Source organism: Suncus etruscus, chromosome 11 (genome assembly GCF_024139225.1).
Source record: "Suncus etruscus isolate mSunEtr1 chromosome 11, mSunEtr1.pri.cur, whole genome shotgun sequence".
NCBI lineage: Eukaryota > Metazoa > Chordata > Mammalia > Eulipotyphla > Soricidae > Suncus > Suncus etruscus.
The window spans coordinates 58022118-58047814 of NC_064858.1; the positions used below are offsets into that span (position 1 = coordinate 58022118).

General features: G+C 37.1%; 1 protein-coding gene across 2 annotated transcripts in view; it reads right to left on the reverse strand.

Moving 5' to 3' along the window:
- Window positions 1-25697, reverse strand: part of WASHC3 (WASH complex subunit 3) — a 66070-nt gene that overhangs the window by 22807 nt on the left and 17566 nt on the right. Inside the window, exons 5-6 of one of the 2 annotated variants that reach the window (XM_049783176.1) lie at window positions 23873-23983; window positions 5678-5742 (exon numbers count right to left, since the gene is read on the reverse strand). In XM_049783176.1, coding sequence (XP_049639133.1) covers window positions 5678-5742; window positions 23873-23983 — 176 coding nt within the window. Of the gene's footprint in view, window positions 1-5677; window positions 5743-23872; window positions 24008-25697 lie in introns of both variants that reach the window. The other variant, XM_049783175.1, reaches the window with a different exon arrangement.

Here is a 25697-nt window from a genome sequence, read left to right on the forward strand (position 1 = left end):
CTTGATTTCTTCCTTTCCTATCTGGATACCCCGATACATTTTCCTTACCTAATTGCTATGGGAAGTACTTCAAGTACTATGTTGAATAGAAGTGGTAAGAGGGGCAGCCTAGTCGTGCACCAGATTTTAGAAGCCTAGTTGTGTACCAGATTTTAGAAGAAAGATTTTTAGTTTATCTCCATTAAGAATAATATTTGTCATTGGCTTGTGGTAGATGGTCTTGACTATACAGATAAAAGTTCCTCCCTTTCCCATATTTTTTGCTTTGTTTTGTTTTTGGGCTACACCTGGTGACTCTCAGGGGTTACTCCTGTCTATATGCTCAGAAATTGCTTCTGGCTTAGGGACCGTATGGGACACTGGGGATCAAACTGAGGTCCATCCTGGATCAGTCATGTGCAAAACAGACTCCCTACCACTGTGCTATTGCTACGGCCCCATCCATTCCCATCTTGTTGAGTTTTTATCTTGAATGTGTGTTGGACATTATGACATGCTTTCTCTGTATCTATTGATATGATCACATAGTTTTTATTTTCCTTCTGTTGATATGGTGTATATATTGATTGATTTACGTATGTTGAACCATCCTTGCACTCCTGGAGTGAAACCTACTTGGCCTGCATTGTGTCCCCATTGTCACGCTTGTAGTTGTCAGGTTTTCTGCGTGTTGTGCAAGGGCTCATTGATTAGAAAATGTTCGAGGCTGCAGAGCAATGTGGAGTGTCAGGGCTCCTTTGTCTTCACTCTTCTTTGGTAGGGTCAGCTGACCTCCATTCATGTGGCGTTTGCATACTTTTCTGGGCGTGGTTTGTCCCAGCACTGGCAGCCACGTAAAAAGCAAGTGGCAGGGATCAGGCTCCACCCTCTGTTGTGAGGTCAGCTCACCTCTGTTCCCGTGGCTTCCATAAGCTCTTCTGAGCAGGGTGAGTCAAAGCACCAGCAGCCCTACTTAATATTTATAGTTACTTTCTACAGTTTTACAGATTTTTTCAAATTCAATGGCAGTCTTTTGAGAAAGAAAGCCAGGTTCTTTTCCCTTATCAAAACATTTTATTTAAAATTGCAGTTTTAGTTTCCAAATTTCCTGACACAAAAGCCAATCAAATAACATCATTGTATCACAATTTCTTTATTAATCTGTTTTGTTTTGCATTTAGTGCAGAGATCTAGCTATTTCTTTGAACAGTTAAATCTTTCAACTTAAATACCCTACTTAGAGAAGGCATTGTCTTCTTATGCTTTGGAGGACTATGGCACCTGATCTGAACTTGGAGGAGAACAGAAAAACAAAAGCTAACCTTTCTTATTATTTTTTTAACAATGAAAGTGGAACTGTTACCCCTCCCCAACTTTCTGCTTATCCCAACTGAATGATCAAACCCTCCCACACCTGGGATGGGCAGGGGTATCTTGAAGAATAACAGGGCTGGCTGGGGGGAGGGGAGAAAGAGAGAGGCAGATGCAGCTAGGATGGATGGAGGACAGCTAAAGGCTGCTCAATAAAGCTTAGCTTAGAAGCCATGTGGAGAAATGCACATGGTTTGTTAGGGCCTTGAAATAAAGCTGGATTTCTCCTGAAACTTCAATTGACTGCTGTGATCTCTCCTCTGCTACCCTGCAACCTTCAGACCTGTGGGCTGAAGAGGCTATATGCAACAGGCCAAGCCGAGAAAGGCCCCCCCACCAAGACCAGGACTTTATATTTTATATTTAATCAACAACTGGTGGCCTGTGCGGGTAAAGGACTTGAAAATCCAAGAAGACCTCAGTGATAATGAGTGCCAATTGTGCTTTGACCCTTTGGTGGGTAATCGGCTTTCTTGAGCTACATTTAAAATGAAGAGCCCAAAAGTACCACATGGAACCTGATTTAAACATGGCAGAGACCCACGTCTCTCTGAAGACAGATTGGGCAGTGAAGAGGGGGAAGCTGAAATTGTGAAGCACTCCCCCAAAGGCCTAGAAACTGAACCTTTCTCCTACAAAAGATGCCTTTTCTGAGGACCATGGCCTCCCAATCTGCAGAAACATATAGAGACCACTAATTGGAAAAAAGCCAGAAAAATGGCTACATTGATGGCAGACAGGCATCAGGATGATGACCAACAGCCTCCAACTGGATTCTGGCCCATACAACCTCAGCTGCTCTAAGGTCCCAGAAGCATGGCAGTGGCGGCTCCAGCCCAGGGTGGTGGTGGGGTGCGGGTCCTGGGGTTCCATGGAGCTAAAACCACGTGGCCAGCCCACAAACCCTTGGAAGTTGCCCCAGCTCACCAGCATCTGGACATCATGATGGTGAAGAAAAAGAACAAAAATGAAGATTAAAAAAAAAAAAAACAGAAGCCTAGTGGCACATTTCCCTCTCAGTATCTCAGTCTTTTCTGCTAATATAAGGCTCCTTTGTGTTTATGTAACTATAACTACCATTCCAATAGGGTCTGGATTCCTTCAATGAGAACTCCATTGTATCCAATCTCACACAGCTACAAGTACTAGAGCTGCTTTACTAGTACTGATAGGCTGCAGTCTCCTCTACTCCAACTAGCATGCCTTGGGACCAATGGCATGTGTGCATGAAATAATGGGTCAGAATTCAGGCTCTGGATGAGGAAAAGCTTTCCTGTAAGCTTTATTATTGTTGTTGGCATTGTTATTTTAAACTTGGCAACATCTTACAATGGAATATTTAACAACATTTACAGTGACAGAACTTAAAATTTGCTAGTGGGATATATTCAGAAAACTTCGGGCATGTAGATATCCTCCCTTTAGCAGTCATATGGGGACTTTTTAAGTTTGGAAGTATCTAAAGGGAGCTTTGAGGAAGAAGAAATTAGTACCACCAACAAAGGGGAAGGAGCTTCATGGATAACAAAAGAAATATTCAGAGACACCAAAAGAGAATGGGTAAATGATATATGTGGTTTGCTGAAATGGTAAGAACTAGGCATGTTGACAAGAGGGGAAAGATTGAGGTAGAGAATCTGAGTCTCGATGCTAAAGCTTTTAACATGTTATTCTGAGATGTTACGGGACATGCTGAAAGCAGTGGGGAATCACAAATGTGAAGTGAGAATGAAGGTCCAGTCAAGCTTTACAGACAGGTTTTTGGAGAAGAGAGAAATCAACCAGAAATTCACAGGATCATTCCAGTGAGAGGTATGAGGGTTTGAACTAAACACCAATGAACATAGAGGAATGAGGTCAGCTGAGAGAGATTAAAAGTGAAAACCCCTTCATGATTTAAGGGGGGAAATTATAGGAGGGAAGGTTAGAGGCTGTGTATGTGGGGGGCTGTCACCAGCTTTTCCTTTAGAAATATATAAAAGCAAGATGTAATCTCAAGAAAATGCCTAGTCACCAGCCAGGAAGATGCTCAGAAGCCAAAATATCCTTTGAATTGCAAATACTGAGCTCTTTGAACATAAATAAATTGAAGAGTGGATACCTTCAGGAAAAAAGAAACTTCAAGACAAAGTTAAGGTCCTGAAAGAAATATGAAAAAAACTATCAAGGGTCCAAAGCTCTTGATAAAGCCCCTTGATAAAGCCCAGAAGGAGCAATCTGGAAAAAGCCCAACTGTGAAACCTGTGCAACTAACTTTGTAAAGATAAGCAGTTTCTCCTCTCTTCCTCTTCATCTCTTCATCCTCTTTCTCATTTAAAGAAAACAATTTTACTTAAAAACACACAAACACACAAACACAGAGACAAGTGAGAAACTCAGTAACTGACAGAGACAGAGAAGCACTCAGGGAAAGGGAACCAAGAAGTACTTTTGGTTGCTGGTATGGGTACTTGGTTGAAGCAAAGGTTTAGCTTGTGCTGGGGAGGAAATGAAGACAGAAAGGAGGAAAGGAACTAGATATTCAGCATATGCTTCTAGGACCTCTAATTTTCCATTAGTCATATTTTCTTAGAGAGGTGGGGGAGAAACTGAGAAAGGTCATTTAGCTTTATTAAAAGTACTACTGTATATTTCTAGAAGCAAAACAACAACAACAAAAAACCCAAACAAAACAAAACAAAAAAAGGTCATGGCTAATGTTAAATATATTCATGCCATGTATTTTAATAAATACCAAAATGTGTTGGGCCCACATGCTCAATTCACTTTCAATTATATGTCACAATTCATTTGTATTTAAAGTGTGTGTGTGTGTCAGAAATAATTTCTACATTACCAAATATCTTGGCACTGTCTCAGTGCAAATCAACCGATCTGGGTTGGATTTGAACTATTTACTACTTAGATATGTACCACATGTAGATATAAGATGAAAATATATTCTCAGATTTAAGAAAAAATTCTCAAATTTCATATTTTGGAAGATAAAATATGAGTATAAGACTTATTTCATTGTGTGTCACCTCTGAAAAGCACACATTTTCTTGAAGGGCTGAAAGCCAAGAAAAATGTCAAAGTCCACTGTTCATACAGCAGAAGGCCTGAATAACATGGCTCAATACATCAAGGCTGGACAAAAAACCCAAACTGGAAAGACTCTTTAAAAGTATCTAGATACTTGCTAAATAGAGGAGTTTTGAAAAATTCATTAAGATACATTCTATCCAGGATGAACTATGTAGTCAGATTTGCTTGGGTGGATTACATTATTGTCAGATTTCTAAGCAAAAGAATTTTTTAGCAATTCTCAAAAATAAATACAAACTATACAGAACTCAAACTGATATCTAGTTTCATAACTGACCCTATTTATTGATCAATCTGGCTCAGTTTAAATGACAATGTACATTTCATTATACATTAAGTTCTTAAATAAAAAAGTGGTAATTTGAAAAAAAAAAAAAAAAAAACAAACCTAAAAGGAAAAGGTAGCATAGAAAGAAAAGAGATCTAAGTTTCCTGTCATCACTATGCTGACATACAACAGAAACATCATTGAATCCATCTTTGGGAGCTCTAGATGTATCACTGACCCATAGATAGTGTATCTAGAATATACAGCTAAGTAGCCAAAGATATTTTCCTGTGTTTATTTTTGTGCGTGTGCATTGCAGAGACACAATAAAGGTAATTTCTCCAGTTGTAAAACATTGTATAAAGAAAAATGTAAAGTTTGACTTGTTTTTCCAGTGGTACTCAGGACTTACTTCTGGCTCTATGCTTGGTGGACAATATGTGGTATAAGGAATTTAACCTAAGTCAAAAGAGTGCAAGGCAAGTGACCTACCCATTGTACTATCTCTCTGTTCCCCCAATTATTTATTTATTCTTTGTTTTTTTGAGCCACATCAGGTGGTACTCAAGAGGTTACTACTGGCTTTGCGCTCAGAAATTGCTCTTGGCAGGCTCAGGGGACCATATGGGATGCTGGGGATCAAACCCAGGTCCATCTGGTTCGTCGTGTGCAAGGCAAATGCCCTACTGCTATGATATCCCTCCAGACCCCCAACTTTTTCTTTTTTTGGTTTTTGGGCCACACCCGGCTGTGGTCAGGGGTTACACCTGGCTATCTGCTCAGAAATAGCTCTTGGCAGGCACGGGGAACCATATGGGATGCCAGGATTCGAACCAACCACCTTAGGTCCTGCATCAGCTGCTTGCAAAACAAACACCGGCTGTGCTATTCTCCGGCCCCAGACCCCCAACTTTTTAAATAAGTGGTCAACCTAATATTTGGGCAGCAATGTCCTTATATTGAATTACTTACTCAAGAAGATCTGGATCTAGTCCTTCCAACATCATTTTGTTTCTTATTGCCATCACTGGAACACCCTAAGAAAAGAACACAAGACTTCAATTATTAAAATGTTCCTTTTAATTCTACATTATCACCTAATATAAGACCTTTGAATGTTTCTTTTTTTGTTTTGTTTTGTTTTGGGTGGCCACACCTGTTGGTGCTCAGGGTTTAGTCTTGGCTCTGCACTCAGGGGTCACTCCTGATGGTGCTCAGGAACCATATAGCATGCTGGGAATCAAACCCAAGTCAGCAGCATGTCAGGCAAATGCCTTACCTGCTGTGCTTTTGCTCTGGCTCTGAAAGTTTCATTTTTAATAGCTCCAACTTGCCTTTCACATTAGTATGTGCATAGAATTTGAATAATCTAGCGAGGTTCATATTTTAACTGACTTCATGAACTCAGCTACTCAATATCATGTAAGTCCATATGAAATCATTGGAGTTTGTAGATTACTAACTCTGAGGTAAAGAAGCCAGATACTATATTCTTACTTTTATAAATCACCAAAAGGAAAAACATGGGTAACTCAAATGATGAAAAGTCTTGGCTAAAACAGTACAAGAAATATTTCACAATATGAATCAATGTCTTTACAAATAAAGGTTTTGAGTTTTCTACTCCTAAGTATAGATGTGCTGATAATTCTCTTCATAAACAAATGGTTCACTTCCATTTGAACATACCTGGCACACAGGTCTAACAGAATTCAAGAATCCTCCTGGGACTACTTTCCTCATACAAATACAAATACTAGAAAATGATAATTACAGAAGTATATATTTACAATAAAATGAAAATGTGAATCTCAAGGTTCAGTAGAACCTCTTGAAATAGCAAGAAAAGGCTATCTTAAGAAATGAATACAAATCTGCATTAGAAAAGAGCCAAGTGGCTAGGTAACATTTATTGATGGTTCACTTAAAAGCTCTAAATGTGGGAAGATGTAATCAGATCTCTTTGTTAACTCTCTGCCTTTTCACACCACTCCTCAAACAACAAATTTGAAATGTAGAATTTGGGGGCCTTGATTACATCAAGTTCAAAAATGGGGATGCTGTACCCTAAAAGGCTGTATCTATGGAGAGACTCATATCTTTATATATTATGTGCCAATATGGCAGGGGTGGCGAACAGGATTTTTACCCTCACTCAAAATGGCAAAATACAAAATGTGCTTAATGTATTTTTTTCTTCCACCACCAGTGTCAACACCTACCACCAGTGCTGCTATATGCAATCATCACTCAGCCCCTGCCTCACTTTGACAGTTGCATTACAAAGTTAGTCCATTGCAGCTTAGATTTTGATGTCTTCTATATAATTATACCACTCCTCTATATCACAGTATAACCAAAGCCCTGACCCATTTTTATTGTGAAAATAAATTTACTCTCAAAGCTAAATTATGTCAAAAATCTTACTTTCTGAATTTTGAAAATTAGAGTCATTTTGCTTCATATAATTTGCCAAAATTTACAGGTAACTTCAGATTCATATAATAAATACATGACACCTGTAAATTTTTTGTTCCCACTGTCTTAAAATAGTCAGCTAAGCTAAGAAATGTCAGTGATCAGATGAGTTTGTGCCAGGAAAAATGAACATCATTTTTTATTTCTATATCCTAGAAATAGATTATAAGAAAAATTATTCTGCTACTTCAATAGAAATTCTAAAATTATTTTAATTTTAATTTTTTAATTAAATTTAATTTTTTTGTTTTGTTTTGTTTGGGGGCCACATTAGGCTCCTGGCTCTGCACTCAATTCATTTCTGGCAGGCTTGGGAACCGTATAGAATGCTGAAGATTGAACTCAGGTCAGCTGCACACAAGGCAAACACCCTACCCATTGTACAGGTAGCCCTGTAAAAATTATTTTTTAAATTAACGTATTTTTAGTACATATGATAAAATGTGCATATACTTGTTATTTTAGATGAATACTATAAAGTGGTTATTTACTTAAGTAAAACAATGATGTGACTGAGTTATCTACTACTGTTGCCCCAGATTAAATGAAATGTACTTAAATCTTAAGTTTCCTTGTTTTAGAAACTGCTGAAAAGCAGATGAAAATAACTAATAAAGAGGAATGAGAACAACAGAGAACATAAAAAAAGAAGGGGATAACAAAAGTGAAATTTTCAATAAATCCACATTTACATTACCATTTAGGGATTGTAAATTGTAAACATTTAAATTTGGGTATAAATGCCCAAATATAAATGCTTATTTATATTTGTGTCGAACTTGTTTGCCACCCCTGCAATAGGGGAAAGTGGGGAGTAAACTGAACCAGGGAGTTAGGGGGGTGCTCAGTTGCCATGTTACAATCATTTTCCATAGGTGCTCCCATGGCACCTGCAGGGTTGAGCCTAAGGACCACAATTTTTCAAAGCCCTTTCTGAGCACCAAGTCAGGTGAGGTGATCTTTTTTTCTTAGCACCTGCTTCCCCCTCTACCCTGTGTGAGGTCAAGCCTGGGGCTCTCACAGGGTGATAAAGGAGTAAATTGTCCCTGGTTTAGATACAGTTATGTCCTCACAGCCCCCTTCAGTATTTAAGGTCTGACAGCAGAACAGTGCTTCATGCAGACAGAACCAGCCCCTGCCACCTGCACAGGGGGATTTCTAAACTAATGAATGGCACATGGGCTTGCAGGCCCCTGAAGGACTGAAATGAGCATAAAAGATGAGACAGAAGTTTATTTAAAATGAAAATCACTGAAAATCAGAAACACACACATCTTTAAATGAATACACTTAAGCTTATCTCTAACATTTTGTAAGAATATAACTTGTCCAACTGCCTAAACTGATATTATTTCATATTGCATCCCTGTACAAATATATGTAAGCATGTGTAAAAATTTAAAATCCCAGTGAATTATAAATTCACTCTGCATAATTTCAATACTAATTGACATATGTCTTTAGAGAAAATTTATCATCTTCATTTGAAAAATCAGGAAATGCACAAAAATGCTTTTTTAACTTTAAAATGCCCCCTCTCAAAACCCCTAAAAGTTATAAAAAAAAAAAAAAAGAATTCTAAGATACCTCCTATAAACATTGTCTCTTGTTTTTTTTTTGGTTTTTCAGCCACATCCGGTGATGCTCAGGGGTTACTTCATGGCTATGCATAGCTCAGAAATCGCTCCTGGCTTGGGGTACCATATGGGATGCTGGGAGATCGAACCGCAGTCTGTCCTAGGCTAGCGCATGCAAGGCAGATGCCTTATGGCGGGGTCTCAAACTCAATTTACCTGGGGGCCACAGGAGGCAAAGTTGGGGTGAGGCAGGGGGCCGCATAAGGGATTTCACAAAAATAAGTCCTCAAAGGTCATTATTAACCGTTTTAATTATTTCTTCTGAACATGAATAGAACAGTGAGTGAAGATCATGAACAGTTCTTCTGAACATGGCATCTTTTGCCTATTCCTTGCTGCCAGAGACTTGACAGTGCTTCTTCTCACAAATCTGAACCACATTTGGCTTTAGAGAAGAAGCAGTTGAGACCCTCAGTATGGCTTGAAGATGATTATCATTAAGTCTAGACCTGTATTTTGACTTATTGAAGTTCAATGTGGAGAATAACTTTTCACACAAATATGTGCTCCCAAAAAGGCACATGGTGCGCTTGAACATTCGGGAAAACTCAGGGAAGCTGGGGGTCAATTCTCTCAAAAATCGCCCATGCATGTCTGCTTTTCCACTAATCTCCCTGAACTTGGCTTTGAGATCAGAGTTACATTGCAGGTCAATGAGCTCCATTTGAAGCACAGGAGGAGCATCTTGCACATCAAAGGAAAAGGGGTCCACAAAAATTTGGAAAGTGGCTCTGTGCTTTTTGAAGTCTGCAAATCTCTGATCAAATTCCTTATCTAGCTTAAAAATAGCATCAACATATTTCTCACCACTGAATGGTATGCCTGCATCCACAAGTTCCTTGCATGCTGGGAAATAGCAAAGGTTTGTCTGAGAGAGCTGGGATTTCCATAACACAGGTTTTGTGGAGAATGCTCTCACATTGTCATAAGCAGCACTGATAAGCTGCTCCAGGCCTTGTAACATCTTGTTTAGTACATTCAGCTTATGTGTGATGTCAACAAGAAAAGCTAAGTCCATGAGCCATTTGTGATCACTCAACTCAGAAATAGCATTCCCATTCTTCTCCATGAAGGCTTTTACTTCTTCTCTCAACTCAAAAAAATCTTTTCAGGACATTTCCCCTGCTGAGCCAATGTACCTCGGTGAAATAGAGCACATCTCCATATTCTGACTCCATTTTCCTCTAAAAAAGCATGTAACCTCCTGTGCTTTAAGCCCGTGGATCTGATTTGGTTGATGCATTTCACAACAGACATCATACTGTCACACGGCAGCCATTTACTGCAAAGGGCCTGCTGATGGATAATGCAGTGAAGAGAATTGACTTCTCTACACCCTCCTCTTCAAGTTTTTTTGAACAAGTGCCACCAGTCCATTTTTCCTCCCTGTCATCAATGGCACTCCATCGGTTATTATTCCAACGAACCTCTTCCATGGCAAACCTGCATTCTCAATGGCATCACTAGATGCCGAAATATCTCATTAGCGGTGGTCTGGCCATGCATTGGAATTATTGTGAGCAGCTCCTCTGTCAATTCAAAATTGCAATCAATACCACGGACATAAATTGTGAGCTGCACAGTGTCTGTTATATCTGTGCCCTCGTCAAGAGCAATTGAGTATGCATCGAAACATTTAGCTTTCTCACACAGTTGATGATAAATGTCACTTGACATGTCAGAAATGCCCTCTGCCACAGTGTTGGCTGTTGGAGACTGTTTGGAATAATTAAAAAGCCCTCTCACTAATCAAAATGAAGTTTCTGAAAGTCTTAGCCAAAGTGCTTACAAGCTGCATGTGGCCTTCCTTGCCCTTGGACCCAAAGAAATAGAAATAGCCTAGAGCTAGGGAGTTACTAGGCTCCAAGATGTCCTTGTAAAGACAGGGGTCAAAAGGCCCAAGCTGAGATTAGATTTTGTACTTTGTTGCTCAAAAATAATGTAAATCTCTTGACTGATGATAATCTTATTAACCTTGGAAAATCAAGATGTTCCCATGGAAAATTACAGCAATTCCTACTGTGCCTTGCCCCTACTCTCTCTGTTTTGCATTGTCTATAAAAGGTCTAATTTTTCTTTTATTAAACGGACTCCTGATCGGAAACCCTCGTCTCGAGTCTCATTATTTCCCAGTCCCTCTTCTATTTCAGGCCGGATTCTTCTTCGAGAATTGCGAATTACTGACGTGGTCCCCAGCTTTACCCGCTGGTCGGGGTCTTTAGAAGACCACAGTTGGCATAAAGGCTGATTTTGTTAAATTGACCTTTCTTTTCCGGACAGATAATACTTGCAGCCTGAAACATGCATTTTTTTTTAACAAACTCTCCTTCTGTGAATGGTTTCCCTCCTTAGCAATCATCTCACTAACCATGTAACTAGCTTCGACTGATGCAACATTCTCTTTGGTTGCTTTCTTGAAGAAATCTTGTTGCCTCATTAGACATGCTTTAAGACTGGCAACCGCTTGGCTGTCTCATTTCCTTGATATTTTGCACATTCCTCAGTTTAGTTGAATAATGGCGTTTCAAGTTGTATTCCTCGTGCACTGCAACTTCCTCTGAGCAAATAAGACTCTTGTGCTCAACCAAAAAATACTGCATCTTCCACTTTTCCTGAAATTGTCTGTGCTCCTCATCAATCTTTCTCTTCACTGCAGGCTTTGATGAAGTCATTATGTAGGTATGACAAAATCTAATTCTGTAATAAACTTCTCTCCCTTCTCTCCTGTAGGCCTCCGATAATGCAAGCGACAGCAGGCAGGAGCAGGGGAAATGACATCTGCGCTAGGCGCAAAGTATTTGCGATTATTCGCTTACCGAATATTTGCAATAAAAAATCGCATTAGTAGAGAGAAAAATTGCAAAAAATCGCATTAAGTGGCTGGAGAGATAGCAAGGAGGTAAGGTGTTTGCCTTTCATGCAGAAGGTCAACAGTTCGAATCCCGGTGTCCCATTTGGTCCCCCGTGCCTGCCAGGAGCAATTTCTGAGCATGAAGCCAGGAGTAACCCCTGACCACTGCCGGGTGTGACCCAAAAACCACACACACACAAAAAAAATCGCATTAAACATTTGCATACCCCGAATGGAACTGCTCGGGGTATGAGAATGTTTAATGCAATTTTTTTCTTACTAATGCAATTTTTATTGCGATTATTCGGTAAGCAAATAATCGTGAATACTGTGATATTTGAATGCCTGCCACGGGCCACAAAATGTTGTACGGAGGGCCGCAAACAGTCTGCAGGCCACGAGTTTGAGACCCCTACCTTATGGCTTTCACCACTGCTCCGGCCCCAATCACCTCTTGTTTTAAAGGAGAAAAGATCCAAGTTGCTTACAGTTTGCCAAGGAATAATAAGAATAAAAAGTAAAGGCGTTTCCATCTCTGCAAATTTATGGAACACACACCAGAGATAGCAAAAGGGAGGCTGTCATTTACATCTCACCATCATAACAAATTTTTCAATAAAAATTATTTAAGTATACGCTATAAAGCCTTACACCTGTGGATGGAGGTAACTTCTAGGGAGTAAGGTGCTTGTCCACCCAGGTTTGATTCCTGAGTATTGAGAAGAATGTACCATAATCATTGAGTTAGGAGTAGTCTCTAAGCATCCCTAGATGTGAGCTACTCACCCTAACAAAAGAAACTTAAAAGTACCCTGAGTATTCTAGGGTTGAAATAGAAGCATCATAAAGCATCATAAAGTTCTCTTAAAAAAAAAAACACTCCTAAGAGAGAGATACCAGTTGTTTCATGGGGGCAATCTTAAAGTTATTCTGAAAAGTAAAATATAGTCTTGAGAGACAAAGAAGGTCAAACATGATAAAGATTTATGAAATTTTAGGGATTAAAATAAAAGAATAAAAATTAGAATTACAGGCATAGGGCCTGTAATTAAAAATGATTACATTTAAATTAAGGTAAGTCTGAGATTAAAACCAGCTCCTCCTTTAAAGTATAATACCTAGAACTACAATGAGAAATATTTTAAAATATTTAGAAATATTTAAAAATAAAATGTATTTAATAATAGCAATAAAATATACTTAATTTTAATAGTAGAGAAGAAAGCTGACTACTAAAATGCCATAACTGGAAACTTAACAATTAAATGCCATTCAACTCCTTTGTGTAAATGTGCAAGGTAGGATCTTAAATATATCATTAAAAAAAACAGTAAAGTGCTAAGGAGAAGTAGAATAAAGAATAAAGTTAACATTACATTTCTTCTAAAAGAATCTTTCAGGAGCAAGAATGTAGTACAGCAGGTAGGGCATTTGCCTTGCACATGACTGACTCTATCAATTCTCAGCATCCTATATGATCCTCTGAGCATCACCAGTAGTTTTGGAGTTCAGAACCAGGAGTAACCCCTAAACACTGCTGAGTATGGGCCCCAAACCAATAAATAAGTAAATAAATAAATAAATAAATAAGAAAAGAACCTGTCAGTTTTTATTAACTAAGGTTCGCATGATAGAAGGTTGTTCTTCAAACTCAACTATGTGATTTATTTATTATACTTCAGCATAATCCACAGGATAACACTGGAACGGTTATACAAATAAAAGCCTAAAAAAAGTGAGGAGAAGCAAGGTTGAAGAAGTTTCCCCAAATATAGCAAAAGCTGGGGCCCGGGCGATAGCACAGCAGTAGGGCGTTAGCCTTGCACGCGACCGAGCTAGGCCTGGGACAGACAGGTTCAGGTTCAATCCCCGCCATTTCATATGGAACCTGCCAGGAGTGATTTCTGAACAGAGAGCTAGGAGTAACCTGAGTGGTGTGTGTGTGTGTGTGTGTGTGTGTGTGTGTGTGTGTGTGTGTGTGTGTGTGTGTGTGATAGTTAGATAGCAAAAGCTGTCTATGAGGTGGCAATGTAAGTGTCAGTGGATGGGAAGGAGAGAATTGTGAGAGGGAAATGGATAAAATTAGATAATATCCCTTTTATAACATTAGTTTTAGGAATTGGGTTATGGTCTAAGAATAAAAACCTTAATGTGTTAGTTCCATTATCTGATCCAGTTTCCTAAAGTTGCTGTGTAGTACAAGAACACAGGTTTTACTAAAATATGGTGATCTTCAGTAATTGATATATATGAAGAAAGTTGAAAGAACACATGCAAGGTCTTGCCCTAGGAGAAATTTTTACTATTATTACCACTATAACACGATATTCATATATCGTATATATGATGTGAAAATAAAATGGTATTTGTTTGCAAAGAGTGTATAAAGCACTACCTGCTAGGTGTTCAATAATATTGTCTAGAAAATTAGTATTTGTGCTATAGTATCCCACAGAGGTTAAAGAAAACAGAGTCTGGTTTGTTAAACATCAAAAAGAGTTTAATTTCTGATCTCCAAGAAACAAAGCCACTGGTGGTCCAAGGAGGACATGAGCGAACTCAAAATTGAAGTCTACTGAACTGTGGGATTATTTTTGGCAAGTGCTAATGGCAACTTTGTCCAACATAAGTAATGAAGGAAAGAGAAAGCAGCCATAAGTCTGAAGTTCCAAAAATCACGTCTGTATTTGCGTCACTGGAGAAAGTGTGCAAAGAAGCCACAGTAATGAAATTATGAAAGCAATACTAATAGCTAAATACTAGTATCATATCCCAAAAACTGGAGGCTTACAGGGCTACCAATATTTATATTTATTTGTTACAATGTTAGTGATAGCCAACTTTTCACTCAGATTAGAAAATGGGGGATGGGAAAATCCTCCTATTCAATCTAACATAAAGGACTCCCTCAAAGTAACAAATGTTGCTCCTTAAATTTTAGAGATTTTTCTCAGTTTATGAACTTGAGTCACAATTCAATTATAAGAGATGGGAAGTAGTATTTTAAAGAGTTTTTTTCTTTATCTAAATCAACAATAAAAAATACCTATGATGGGTTGCTAATACTTGATATGCAGGAAGAGGGAATGAATAAAAGTTGAAAATCTGTTATGGGCTAGAAAAATGGGCAACTAGCTCTCTCCTTTTCAGGAGCAGGAGAGATATAATATAGGAGCTTAAGTGCTTGTGCTGTACATAGCTAACTCCAGTTTAATAGCACAATCTGGACTATGTATAAATACCTGAGCAAGTGCCAGGAGTAAGTCCTAAGCACAGCTGGTATGCCCTCAAAACCAAAAAAAAATTTTTTAAAGGGTTGACTGATAATGCCAGGGTTAAGGCACTTGCTTCTATGTGGCACCAATCTTAGTTTGAATCCCTGGCACCACATATGGTCTTCATTCATTAACATATGATATGGCATTATCATGGACCATTCCTGAGCACCACTGTGTGGCCAGAAAAATAATACAAAATTCTTAGCAATTAATTACAAAGATGACTGAAACCACAGAATATTACCTTTAAACCTAGTTGCAATGCATATGTCTGCCACATTATGTGTCTCTCATTTAATGTCTTTACAAATCCATAGATACCCATTTAAAGAGAAATGACCCTGATGAGGCATTCCATGTGGTTAGGCAACACAAGGAAAGACTCAGTATTTGAGGTTCTCTGTCATCTACACATGGTTTTAACCAACTACTGAGTAAAAATTACTTATGAATTTGGGCTAGGATAAGAAGGAAAGTAGGGATACTTTATTACTTAATGCTAAACTTTGGCATGCTAAACATAATGCTAAATAAGCATATATATTTGGCATTTATATATTTGATGGGGGATAGTAGGCCACACCCAGCAGTGCTCAGACCTTACTCTTGGCTCTATTATTGGCAGTATTAGGGGACCATATGTTGTGCTGGAGATTGAACCCAGGCTTGCATGTGCAAGGGAAGCACCTTACCTGCTGTACTATTTCTCCAGCCACTACATGTGTGTATATGTGTGTGTAACTCAGTTATAGTACTAACACAAATACAAAAAAAAATTATATGTCATCAGGTAGAGGAACATACATTTATTTTTGTTTTTTTCCCTATATAATTCAATATTTCGGAATCAATTTTATTTCTTTTATAACACAGGTAATATGTTACAAAATAATTCCAAAAAATTTACAAATTAAGCATTCTGTCACATATCACTTTTCTATGATTCTCTTGAAGCAAACTTTTTGCACCACAGTGATCCACTCCTATCTGAACCGTTCTCTGATTGGAGATCTGGCCTGGAGTATGCTTGAATGATTCACTAGTTGCCAGAAACAAAGTGTTTATTCACAAACCAACATTATCAAGGCAAATGAATGCCTGCTTAGGATAGACAGAGTGAAAAAATCTGTGTAATCAGTATTAAAATATGTTGATCTGTATGACTGTGATGAAACCAAGAGGAAAAGACAAGAACCAAGTATATTTATAAAACTCCTAACCGAGTGGCAGCCCATAACAAGTCTTTCCTTTAGTTTTCTAACTTCATATTATCAGGGAAAGCAAGAAATTTAAAACCTAAGCTTGGCAGTATCACTTTTTACTGCCTTCTAGTAAACATATATATGAAGGATGAAATAGAAAATATTTAATGGAAGGGTAAATACAGAGTTTAAAAGCAATGTTTTCCAATATTAAATGTATACACAGTATGACTGTTTTTGAGTATCCTCATTTTATTTTTTACTTTGGAGGGGCGCACCCACACTTAATAGTACTCCTGGTTTTGGGCTCAGGGCATGGGATAGTGATGAGCAGTGCTCAGGGACAGGATACAGTGACAGGATTAGAACCAAAGAGATGGTCACAGGTGCATGATTGCTTCAACTGCTATAGAATCTCTCCAGCTCCAGCTCCCTAATTTCCCAGGCAACCTGGGGGTAAGGCAGCCAAAGTGCTGGGATATCAGTAAGTCATTTCAAACTGATTTTTTTTTTTACCCATGAATTCTTCAGGGGTTAATTCACTGACTTTAGCATATGGAATAGTACTTTTGTAGCTCTTTGATGTTAACATACAAAGTTAACTGCTTTGAGGTTTCCCTAAGAGGGAGAATGACTGCACCTTTAGGCTATCTCTCTGCAGTCCTATCTGTGTTAACTCTAATATCTAATGCAGAGAAAGGATATCCTCCTTTCTGGTTGCTTGACCTTTGTTTACACTGACTCAATTACTACTCCTACTCAGCTAACTATCTGTCACAGTTAGCTCTCTCTTGTAGTTTCAATACAATGGACCTAGCTAATCATTAGTTGCTGAGAGGAATAGAATATTTTCATTGCTCAATTTCTAAGTTGATTTTTTTTGGTTCAATTTCAAAGGTTGTGAAATGTCCAATTAAGTAACACTTGTAAATACTATTTGCATCCTTGATCTACAATCCTGGATTGAAAACAAATCATTGTCTATGTAGCCTTTATCCTCAATGAACAGAGCAAAGTTAAAGTACCATGAAAAGTTGTCTCACCCCAAACCTTTATGTACACCTAAAATAATGATCTTGATATTGAATAGTAAACTTGAGGTATTACAAGGAAAATTACAACTGGGATCCTGTCCCAGACAAGATGATAAAGGCTTTAATTTCTATTAGAGAAATGGTACTTCAAGAGCCCTCTGCACTGCCTGATTGTTAGGTTTCACCTAGGTCAAGGTAGATGCCTTCCTGCCCAACCAGTGAAAGGAGTCAGTGGGAGAGTCTTTATCCTCTGGAAGTCACATTCCCTAGGCAAGAATCCACTGCTGGCAGCCAATGTATCAGAATCACCAGAACACCAAGGAGATTATTCAATTCACATTTCAGGCCAGCCAAAGAAAACAGAGCTTAAAAAAAGGAGAGAATTGTTGGAAAACTGATCTATGTACATAATTCCAGTTAAGTTATAAAAGCAATATGTAATTTTGTAAAAGCCTTATGCTGCACTATTATGACAACAAACATTAAATCAGAATCAATTATCTGCCACATTTGGAACACATCAGTATTACTCACTGAACAATTTTGTGTAAAAATTGCTTTAAAAGAAAAAAAAAAAAACAGAAAATGCCAGCAGGTGTTCCAGGAATATTCACTAATCATGAAATCCAAATCTGGGGAATCAATGAATAGATCATAAATCAGAAAGAACTTCAGATCTCATTTTATGTATGAGGGAATGGAGGTCTTGAGAGGTCATATGGCATGAACATGGCCACACAGGAATGCATGACAAAGCTAAGAAACTGTATGCCATGCTGCATCCCAGAAGTACAGACCTGGGTGAACTCCAAGGCATTCCAACTGTCTCAAAGAGAAACAACTAGCTTTGGGGAACTAGAATCCTCCTTACATTTCATGGAGAACAGTAATCAAGTAGTGACAGAAAAGTAGAGACCAGCAAGGAAGGTACTACTTATTTATGATCTGGTCACTGTGACTCAAGAATTGGTATCTGTTCAAAGGACTTTACACAAAAAAGCTTTAATTATCTAGTCTTTGAAACAGACGTAGAGGTATGTCAGAAATGGAACAACATTGTATTCCAGGAGACAAGACCCAAGAAGAGGAGATACTCTGGGTATTTTAGGGAATATCAAAAGAGATTGCAATTTACTTTGATACCTCAAAATTCTTAGGGAAAAATATGATTAGTAATTTGTAGGATTTTTTTATGCCTTCCATTCTAAAAGCACAGAAGTGTGTGAACTCTCTGGATAGTCTGCAAATTCAAACTTTATTCTAATGAAGAAACTGAAAGGTTCAAATAAATACCACCATCTACTTACAATGAAGTGGCTCTCACCAATAATGTACAAAAAAAGAAAAAGATTTCAAGATGATTGAAGAGCTAGTAAGTATTAAGATACTGAATATAAGAATATTGTACTTTGAAAAGGGACAAAAATTAACATGATTGGAACTTTAGGTATTTGACTTATGGAGTGCCAAAGCACATTATTTTCAGCAGTAGGCCTCAAATTTTAGTGAGAAGGCATATCAAAAACACATGAGCCCCCTAGTAACACAACAGAGCCAGACAAATAGTACAGCAGGTAGAGTGCTTGTCAGCATCATATGGTTCCCTGAACCCTTCTGTGAGTGATGACTGAGTACAAAGCCAGGAGTAAGCTTTGAGCACTACTGAGTGTGGCCCCCAAAAAGTAAGTATAGAAAAAGAAATAATATTGTTGTCATTAGACAACAGAAAAGACTATGTGGCACTGTTGATTTTCTGCAGTAAATAGTCATTTTGAAGAAAGACGTAAAATTTTATATTGTTATATAGTAGTTATTTCCATCTTTTTTTAAAAAAGAAAATATGGATTTCTATTTTTTTGAGAACTTATTGCCTTCCTTTTGACTAATACACTATTCTTTAGTTTCAGAACCAAAAGTCAGCTTTGTGCTTGCCTTGCATGCATCAGATCAAGGTTAGATCCCTGGTATCCCATATGGTCCCTTGAAGGGACCTGAGTATAGAGTCATGAGTAACCCTTTGGCACCACTGGGTGTGGCCCCCCAAAAAAACAATAAATAATCATTTGCAGCCTTATGTTAACACACACAGAAAGCTCTGTTTGCTATATTCTTGATTTGGTACTTAAAATATTTTAGGTCAGGGGCCAGAGTGATAGTACAGTGGTAGGGCACTTGCCTTGCATGTGGCAACCTTGAATGGACCTGCATTCAACCCCAGCATCTCTTATGGTCCCCCAGGGCCTGCAAGGAGCAATTTCTAAGTGCAGAGCACTGCTGGGTATGGCCCAAAAACCAAAAATAAAATTATTTTTGACCAATATTATAAGCCAGTATCTTAAAGATGTGTATTATTAGTAACACAAAACTGGGAAGTAGAGTTAATAAGTAAAGTGATAAAACAGTCCTTTCATTAAGTACTGACTAAACAGCTTTCTGGGAACAATTCAAGGAACTACAAAGATGAACTGAAACACAATTCTTTCTCTGTGGCTTCTTTTTCAACATACCAGGCCAAAATATGTTAAATTATCATAGAACAGATACCAAGTTCATCAGAACTATATCCCATTGTTTAGATACAGAGCTTTATGTGTTGGTAGATTCAGAATCTGGGACAAAGGCCAGAAAGATAGCTCAGTGGCCACACTGCATGTCTGGCATGCAGAGAACATGCCAGGAATTGACTCTATGGCTTCCTGAGTACTCCCTGGTGGCCCTTCATGATATACCTCTCTCCCAAACAAAAACCAAACAAGATAGAATTGGTATAGTGAAAGTTGTCATAGGAATATATCAGATGAGTAAAATTTGAACACAGTCATCAAAAAGGGAAAAATCTAGTTTCAGAAGTTGAAAAGCTTACAGCTTATCTTGGGAAGAGTATGCAGTTTTGTCTGAGAAATGAACAAAAGAGGGAGTGATAGGAAATAAAAGTTGGGTAATAGGATTCTAGAATACTGGTTGGCACAATAAACTAAAAACAATAAAACAGAATTTAACTTGGCTGAACTCCCAGTTTCAGGATGGAAGTGCACACTGTTAACCACTTTATTGCCTTCAAAATTAACATCCCTGCACACAATAAAGAAAAAATAGATCATAATTAAGTTTATCATTTATAAAGTTATATTTAAATTTATAAACATAAATTTGAATGATCATCAAATATAAGTACTACTATACAGAGAAAATATAAGCAGATGAAAGAATGATGGCTCACATAGTTGAGAAAGCCCAAATTCAGGTACCTGAAGAAGGAACTTCATGAAGCAATGCCATTTCTTCAAGGGACATATTTAGGAATGAGAAATTTCTACAGCAGAGATAGAAGAAGGGCAAGAGGTTGGGGACAGGGGACATGGGCTTATGATAAGGGAGGAAAGGTCTTTAAATTAGTAAAAGTTAGAGGTTAAATAAATAAAACCCCTGCTCATACTCATTGATACTAGGTTAAAAAAGAGAGAGTAGATTGACTCCTACGACTACTATAATTAGTAAATTAGTAGTTTTTTCAACTAAAAATTTGAATAAAACAAAACAAGAGCTGAAGAGGCAATTCATCTTGCCTTGCATACAGCTGAGCCCAATTCCACCTACACAATACACTGGTTCTGAGTCTGCCAGGAATGACCCCTGAGCTCTAAGTAATGAATAAGCGCCAAGCATCCTTGGATGTGACTCAAAATCAAATAAAATACAAAAGAATCTGTTGCTCTTTCAAAGGCTTTTTAAAGTAAAACAATTTTCAAGATGTTCTAATAATTTTCAAGAAGTTCAGTTATTAATCTAAAGGCTTTAAAAAAATAAATGTGAGGTCTCAAAGTGAAGGCTGGCAGCCTCCTCTCCAGAAGCCACAGCAGCTATAATCCCGAGCTATACAAAAACATAAATCTCTCACCAAATCTAAAGAAAGATAAAATAGCACAATCTAGGCCTTTTCATTCAGAGGTTAAATGCTGTGTAGCAAGTATTGGTCTAAGAATTGGGACTATAATAGTATACACAAAACTCCTTATTATTATGGAATTGACATTCTACTAGAAGACAATTTATGTAGGGTATGCAGGCTTTTAATTTTGGGGTATATGTGTGTGTGCGTGCGTGGTCCTGGGAATCAAACTAAGGACTCACACATATAGGCAGGCAGTCACTCCACTTCTGAGATACATTCCTGGACTTTTAGGTATTATTCTGAAAAATACAGCAGAGAAGGGAGTAGAGTATGAGGTCTGAGATATGAAGTAAATATTTGAAAGAAGTGAGCCAGGAAACCTAGCTATATCTGGGAAATAGTATTTCATGGAGAAAGAATAATTGAGGCAATTTTATTACTTCTTGGTTATCATCCAAGAATATATTTATGTGCATATACATACACAAATATATATGCATATACATATAACATACACTTGGTACCTTGTGTATTTATATATGTATGTATATATAAGTGTGTATATATATTTTTATAAGGCCCACACCTGCCACGCTGATGGCCCAGGGTTATTCTTGGCAGAGCTCAGGCCTGGTGGAGCTGGGGCAATGGGAGCTATACCTGGCAAATGCTCAAAGGCCATGTGATATGGAAATCAAACTCAGGGCCATGAATATGCTTGTCATGTAATTCATCACTTCTCCTTGGCCCCCAAAATATAATTAAGAAACATTCTGAAAACCAGTAGAGTTAAGCAGAGTAAGAGAAGATATATGTAAATATATATAAAATCATAAACACATGTTTATCATATATATCATATATGTGATATATAATCATATACAGTGAAATGGTTAACTTCCAGAGAAATGGTTAAGCTACATGACTTTATTTTTATTTTTAATTTTTATTTATTTTTTATTTTTTTTTATTTTTTTGGTTTTTGGGCCACACCCAGCGTTGCTCAGGGGTTACTCCTGGCTGTCTGCTCAGAAATAGCTCCTGGCAGACATGGGGGACCATATGGGACACCGGGATTAGAACCAACCACCTTTGGTCCTGGATTGGCTGCTTGCAAGGCAAACGCCGCTGTGCTACCTCTCCGGGCCCTAAGCTACATGACTAAAGCGAATACTGGAACATATAATATATACACACACACCCCTCATATGTATAATACAGAGAATTCACACAGGTGATATAATACTGAAAAGCAATGAAATAAATGATTAGTAAAAATAATATCAAGTGGTACACGAGAGCTTCAACTTCTAAATAAACACAGAAAATATACAATACAGTGCCCAAACATGTAGATGCCAGCATGCCATCACATTCAAAAGTGATTTAAAGAACACAAATTACAGAGCCAGCATTCTCATGATGCAAGTGTTCAATAAATACTGGTGGAATAAATGGTCAATATACATTTATCGTGGAAAGAAAAATGTTTTTGAAGTTCTTATAAACTAAGAGGCAATGCACCAAGAGGATCTCCTAAAATACTGCCCTTTATCAAAGATCCCAGATTATTCTTAAAAATGTCTAGTAAATTTTCCCTCTCATTTTCTGTTTTAGATCTCTTAGAAATGACTCATATAAAAAGTCTCTCATCACTGAAACTTTTTCTCTTTTGTTTGAAAGTTCAACACATTTCAACGATCCATATTAATCTTATCTCACATTTTCCACCTAGATTCTAACTTTAACAATTTAGAATTCATAATCAATCTAACCTCACCTTATTCTTATTAATGACCTTATAGTTTTCATTTTCAAAGCTTGGTTTATTCTTTTTCTATAATATCATGCCTTAGGGTTTTAACTCTGAAAGTTCCTTTAACAGCTAGGAAAAGTGTACTTCTTTCTCCCCATGATTATCAGTGTAGATTATAAATGAATTAATCTACTCTTTCTGATTATCTGAGAGTTATTTGTAAATATGGCTTAGAAAGAATGACATAGAAAACAAAACTCTTGCTTAGTATTAGTACTTCCTTTGCCTGATAAAAGAATTGTCTATAAACATTATTATTTTTTCTTTTTTTGGGCCACACCCGGTGACACTCTCAGGGGTTACTCCTGGCTATATGCTCAGAAATTGCTCCTGGCTCGGGGGATCATATGGGACGCTGGGGATCAAACCAAAATCAGTCCTGGATTGGTTGCATGCAAGGCAAACACCCTACCGCTGTGCTGTCGCTCCGGCCCCATATACACTAATTTTTTTAATTAACAGAAAAACTACTAACCCCTTTACTAAGATTAACTTCTGTTAATATTGCTAACTTCAAATATTTTTAGAAGCACTGTGTATAATGTTTTTCTTTTTATAAAATGTATTACTTCTAAAGTCATATAGTAGTATTAAAAGTATTACCTTGGTGCCTCAAAAGATCTTTCTATAAGCCTGACCACTGACAGATTAAAAATACACACAAATATTATTTATACTCACAAAAAGGAATTAAACCATGATAATTTATCAAATAGAGTACACTTTTATTTCTCTACCTGATCCACTCAAGATTTGCAATAAGAACTTTATGTAAAGCAAAAAATCAAATCGCATTAAGATGTGTTTAAAGAGTGAGATCAATTTTGTTAGAAAATTTGACTAGTAAAAAAGTAAGAGACAGTACATTTGGTTGCTTGAGTTAGCAGTTTTCTCTTATTGGAAATTAACATTGAAACCTCCAGGGTTAAGGGTTTTAAATGAGGCTGGTAGACAGAGAAGACAGACCAAATCAGCTTACCACTTGAACCATTTTGAGATATCTGGCGTATCTTGGATCCTTGGCTACAGTTAGGATATTTTCTGTTGTTACTTCACTTTCCTGTGGTCCAGAGTCTTGTAAACTGTTCTGCTGTAGAGAGTATTGCGTGTAAAACTTTAGACAATTCACAAAAGGTTCCATTAATTTTACTTAAAAGGGATGCTTCTTTTATAATTATAAAGCAATAAATATCAGGACAATAATCATATTTATAAATTTTAAGACCAATAATTTAATTATGGGACATATATTTCTTAATATTTGAAAAATACTTAATAATGGTTAAGAAGCTAAGCTTAATAGCATCATGTTCCTTAAAAATGTATAGATATATATTTATGATATTGAAAATATTAGAATTCTACTTTATTGTCCTAGAGTACTAAGATAAATTGAATTATTGGTGGGTATAATTTTAATAAATTTTTAGCCTGATTAATAAAATTAGATAATTTATAGATTAAACAAATTTAATGCACAGTGAATTGATTTCTTATTTACCATCTACATAATTAAATTCCTCATTTATTAAATAACTTGTCTAATTATTTGGACTACAGGCTATTCAATTATTTAGATATGGCTACCCAAACATCTTAGAAAGTTATGCCTGAGATTTTTTGGGGAAAAGCCCACTTATTAGATCAAATTATCTAATTTTCTATATTTCAGCTAGGATGGAACTATTAAAATGGTAACATTCCCAACAAAGTGGTTAGGATTAAATCAAAATATTTACTTAGAATGAGGAATATGGGGAACAGTCTTTCTAGATAAAAAAAGCTTTGAACATACAGCTAAGAGCTTACTTTGCATGGTACCATATAACCAGAAACTTGTCCATAGGGAAAGCTCATTAGGTTCTAGGCCTAGCAATCTCACCATTTAGAGTAAAGTTTGTTTTTGTGAATTTTCATTATCTAGTAACATTAAGAAGAATTTCTTTTAACAAAATGAAATCAATGTTATGTATACAAAGCTAAAGTGGAAAGTAGAAAACCAAAGAACATTTTAAATATTCAGTTTTTAGAATCTGGATGTGAATTATGTGTTAAGATAACTGAAATTTCCCCCAAATAACTCAACTATAAATAAAACCTGTCAAAAAAGTAAATCAAACACCCAAAATCCTTTAGGTTTATGTTTTATAAACGTTGCTATGTGTACAAAGTGAGTACATAAATATTTCTGTAAAATATAAAAGTCTAAAACATTAAATTACACAAAAATATCAAAGAGGTCATATGATTTTTAAAAAATTATGAACAATAGACTTATACAACACCAAAACAGAATAAATAATAATTACCTATATGTCCAAAAGATTTCAAAACTCATTCATTAACTTTGTCTATAATCAAGACCTCAACAAGGTTTAATAATGTTAGGTCTTATACTTTTGTAAGTCGAATGACCCAATAAATCCTGTCATATCTCTCAACTGTCCCTCATATTTTTACTCTCAAACTAATTTACTCTCCAATTATCTCAATCAGCACAATTGGATGTTTTATTGAAAGTAATAAGATCTGAACCACAAAATGAAAGCTGTAGGAAAGTCATTGAGCAAACCTTGGGGTTTAGGCTCACATATAAATTAAGGAATAAAACAAATAGTGTATTTTTTTCCCCTGTGGTTTTGGGCCACATCTGGTAGTGCTCAGGGGTTACTCCTGGCTCTGCACTCAGAAATCGTTCCTGGAAGGCTCAAGGGACCATATGGGATGACCAGGATCGAACGATCGTTTGTCCTGGGTTAGCCATGTGCAAGGCAAGTGCCCTACCACTGTGCTACCACACTTCA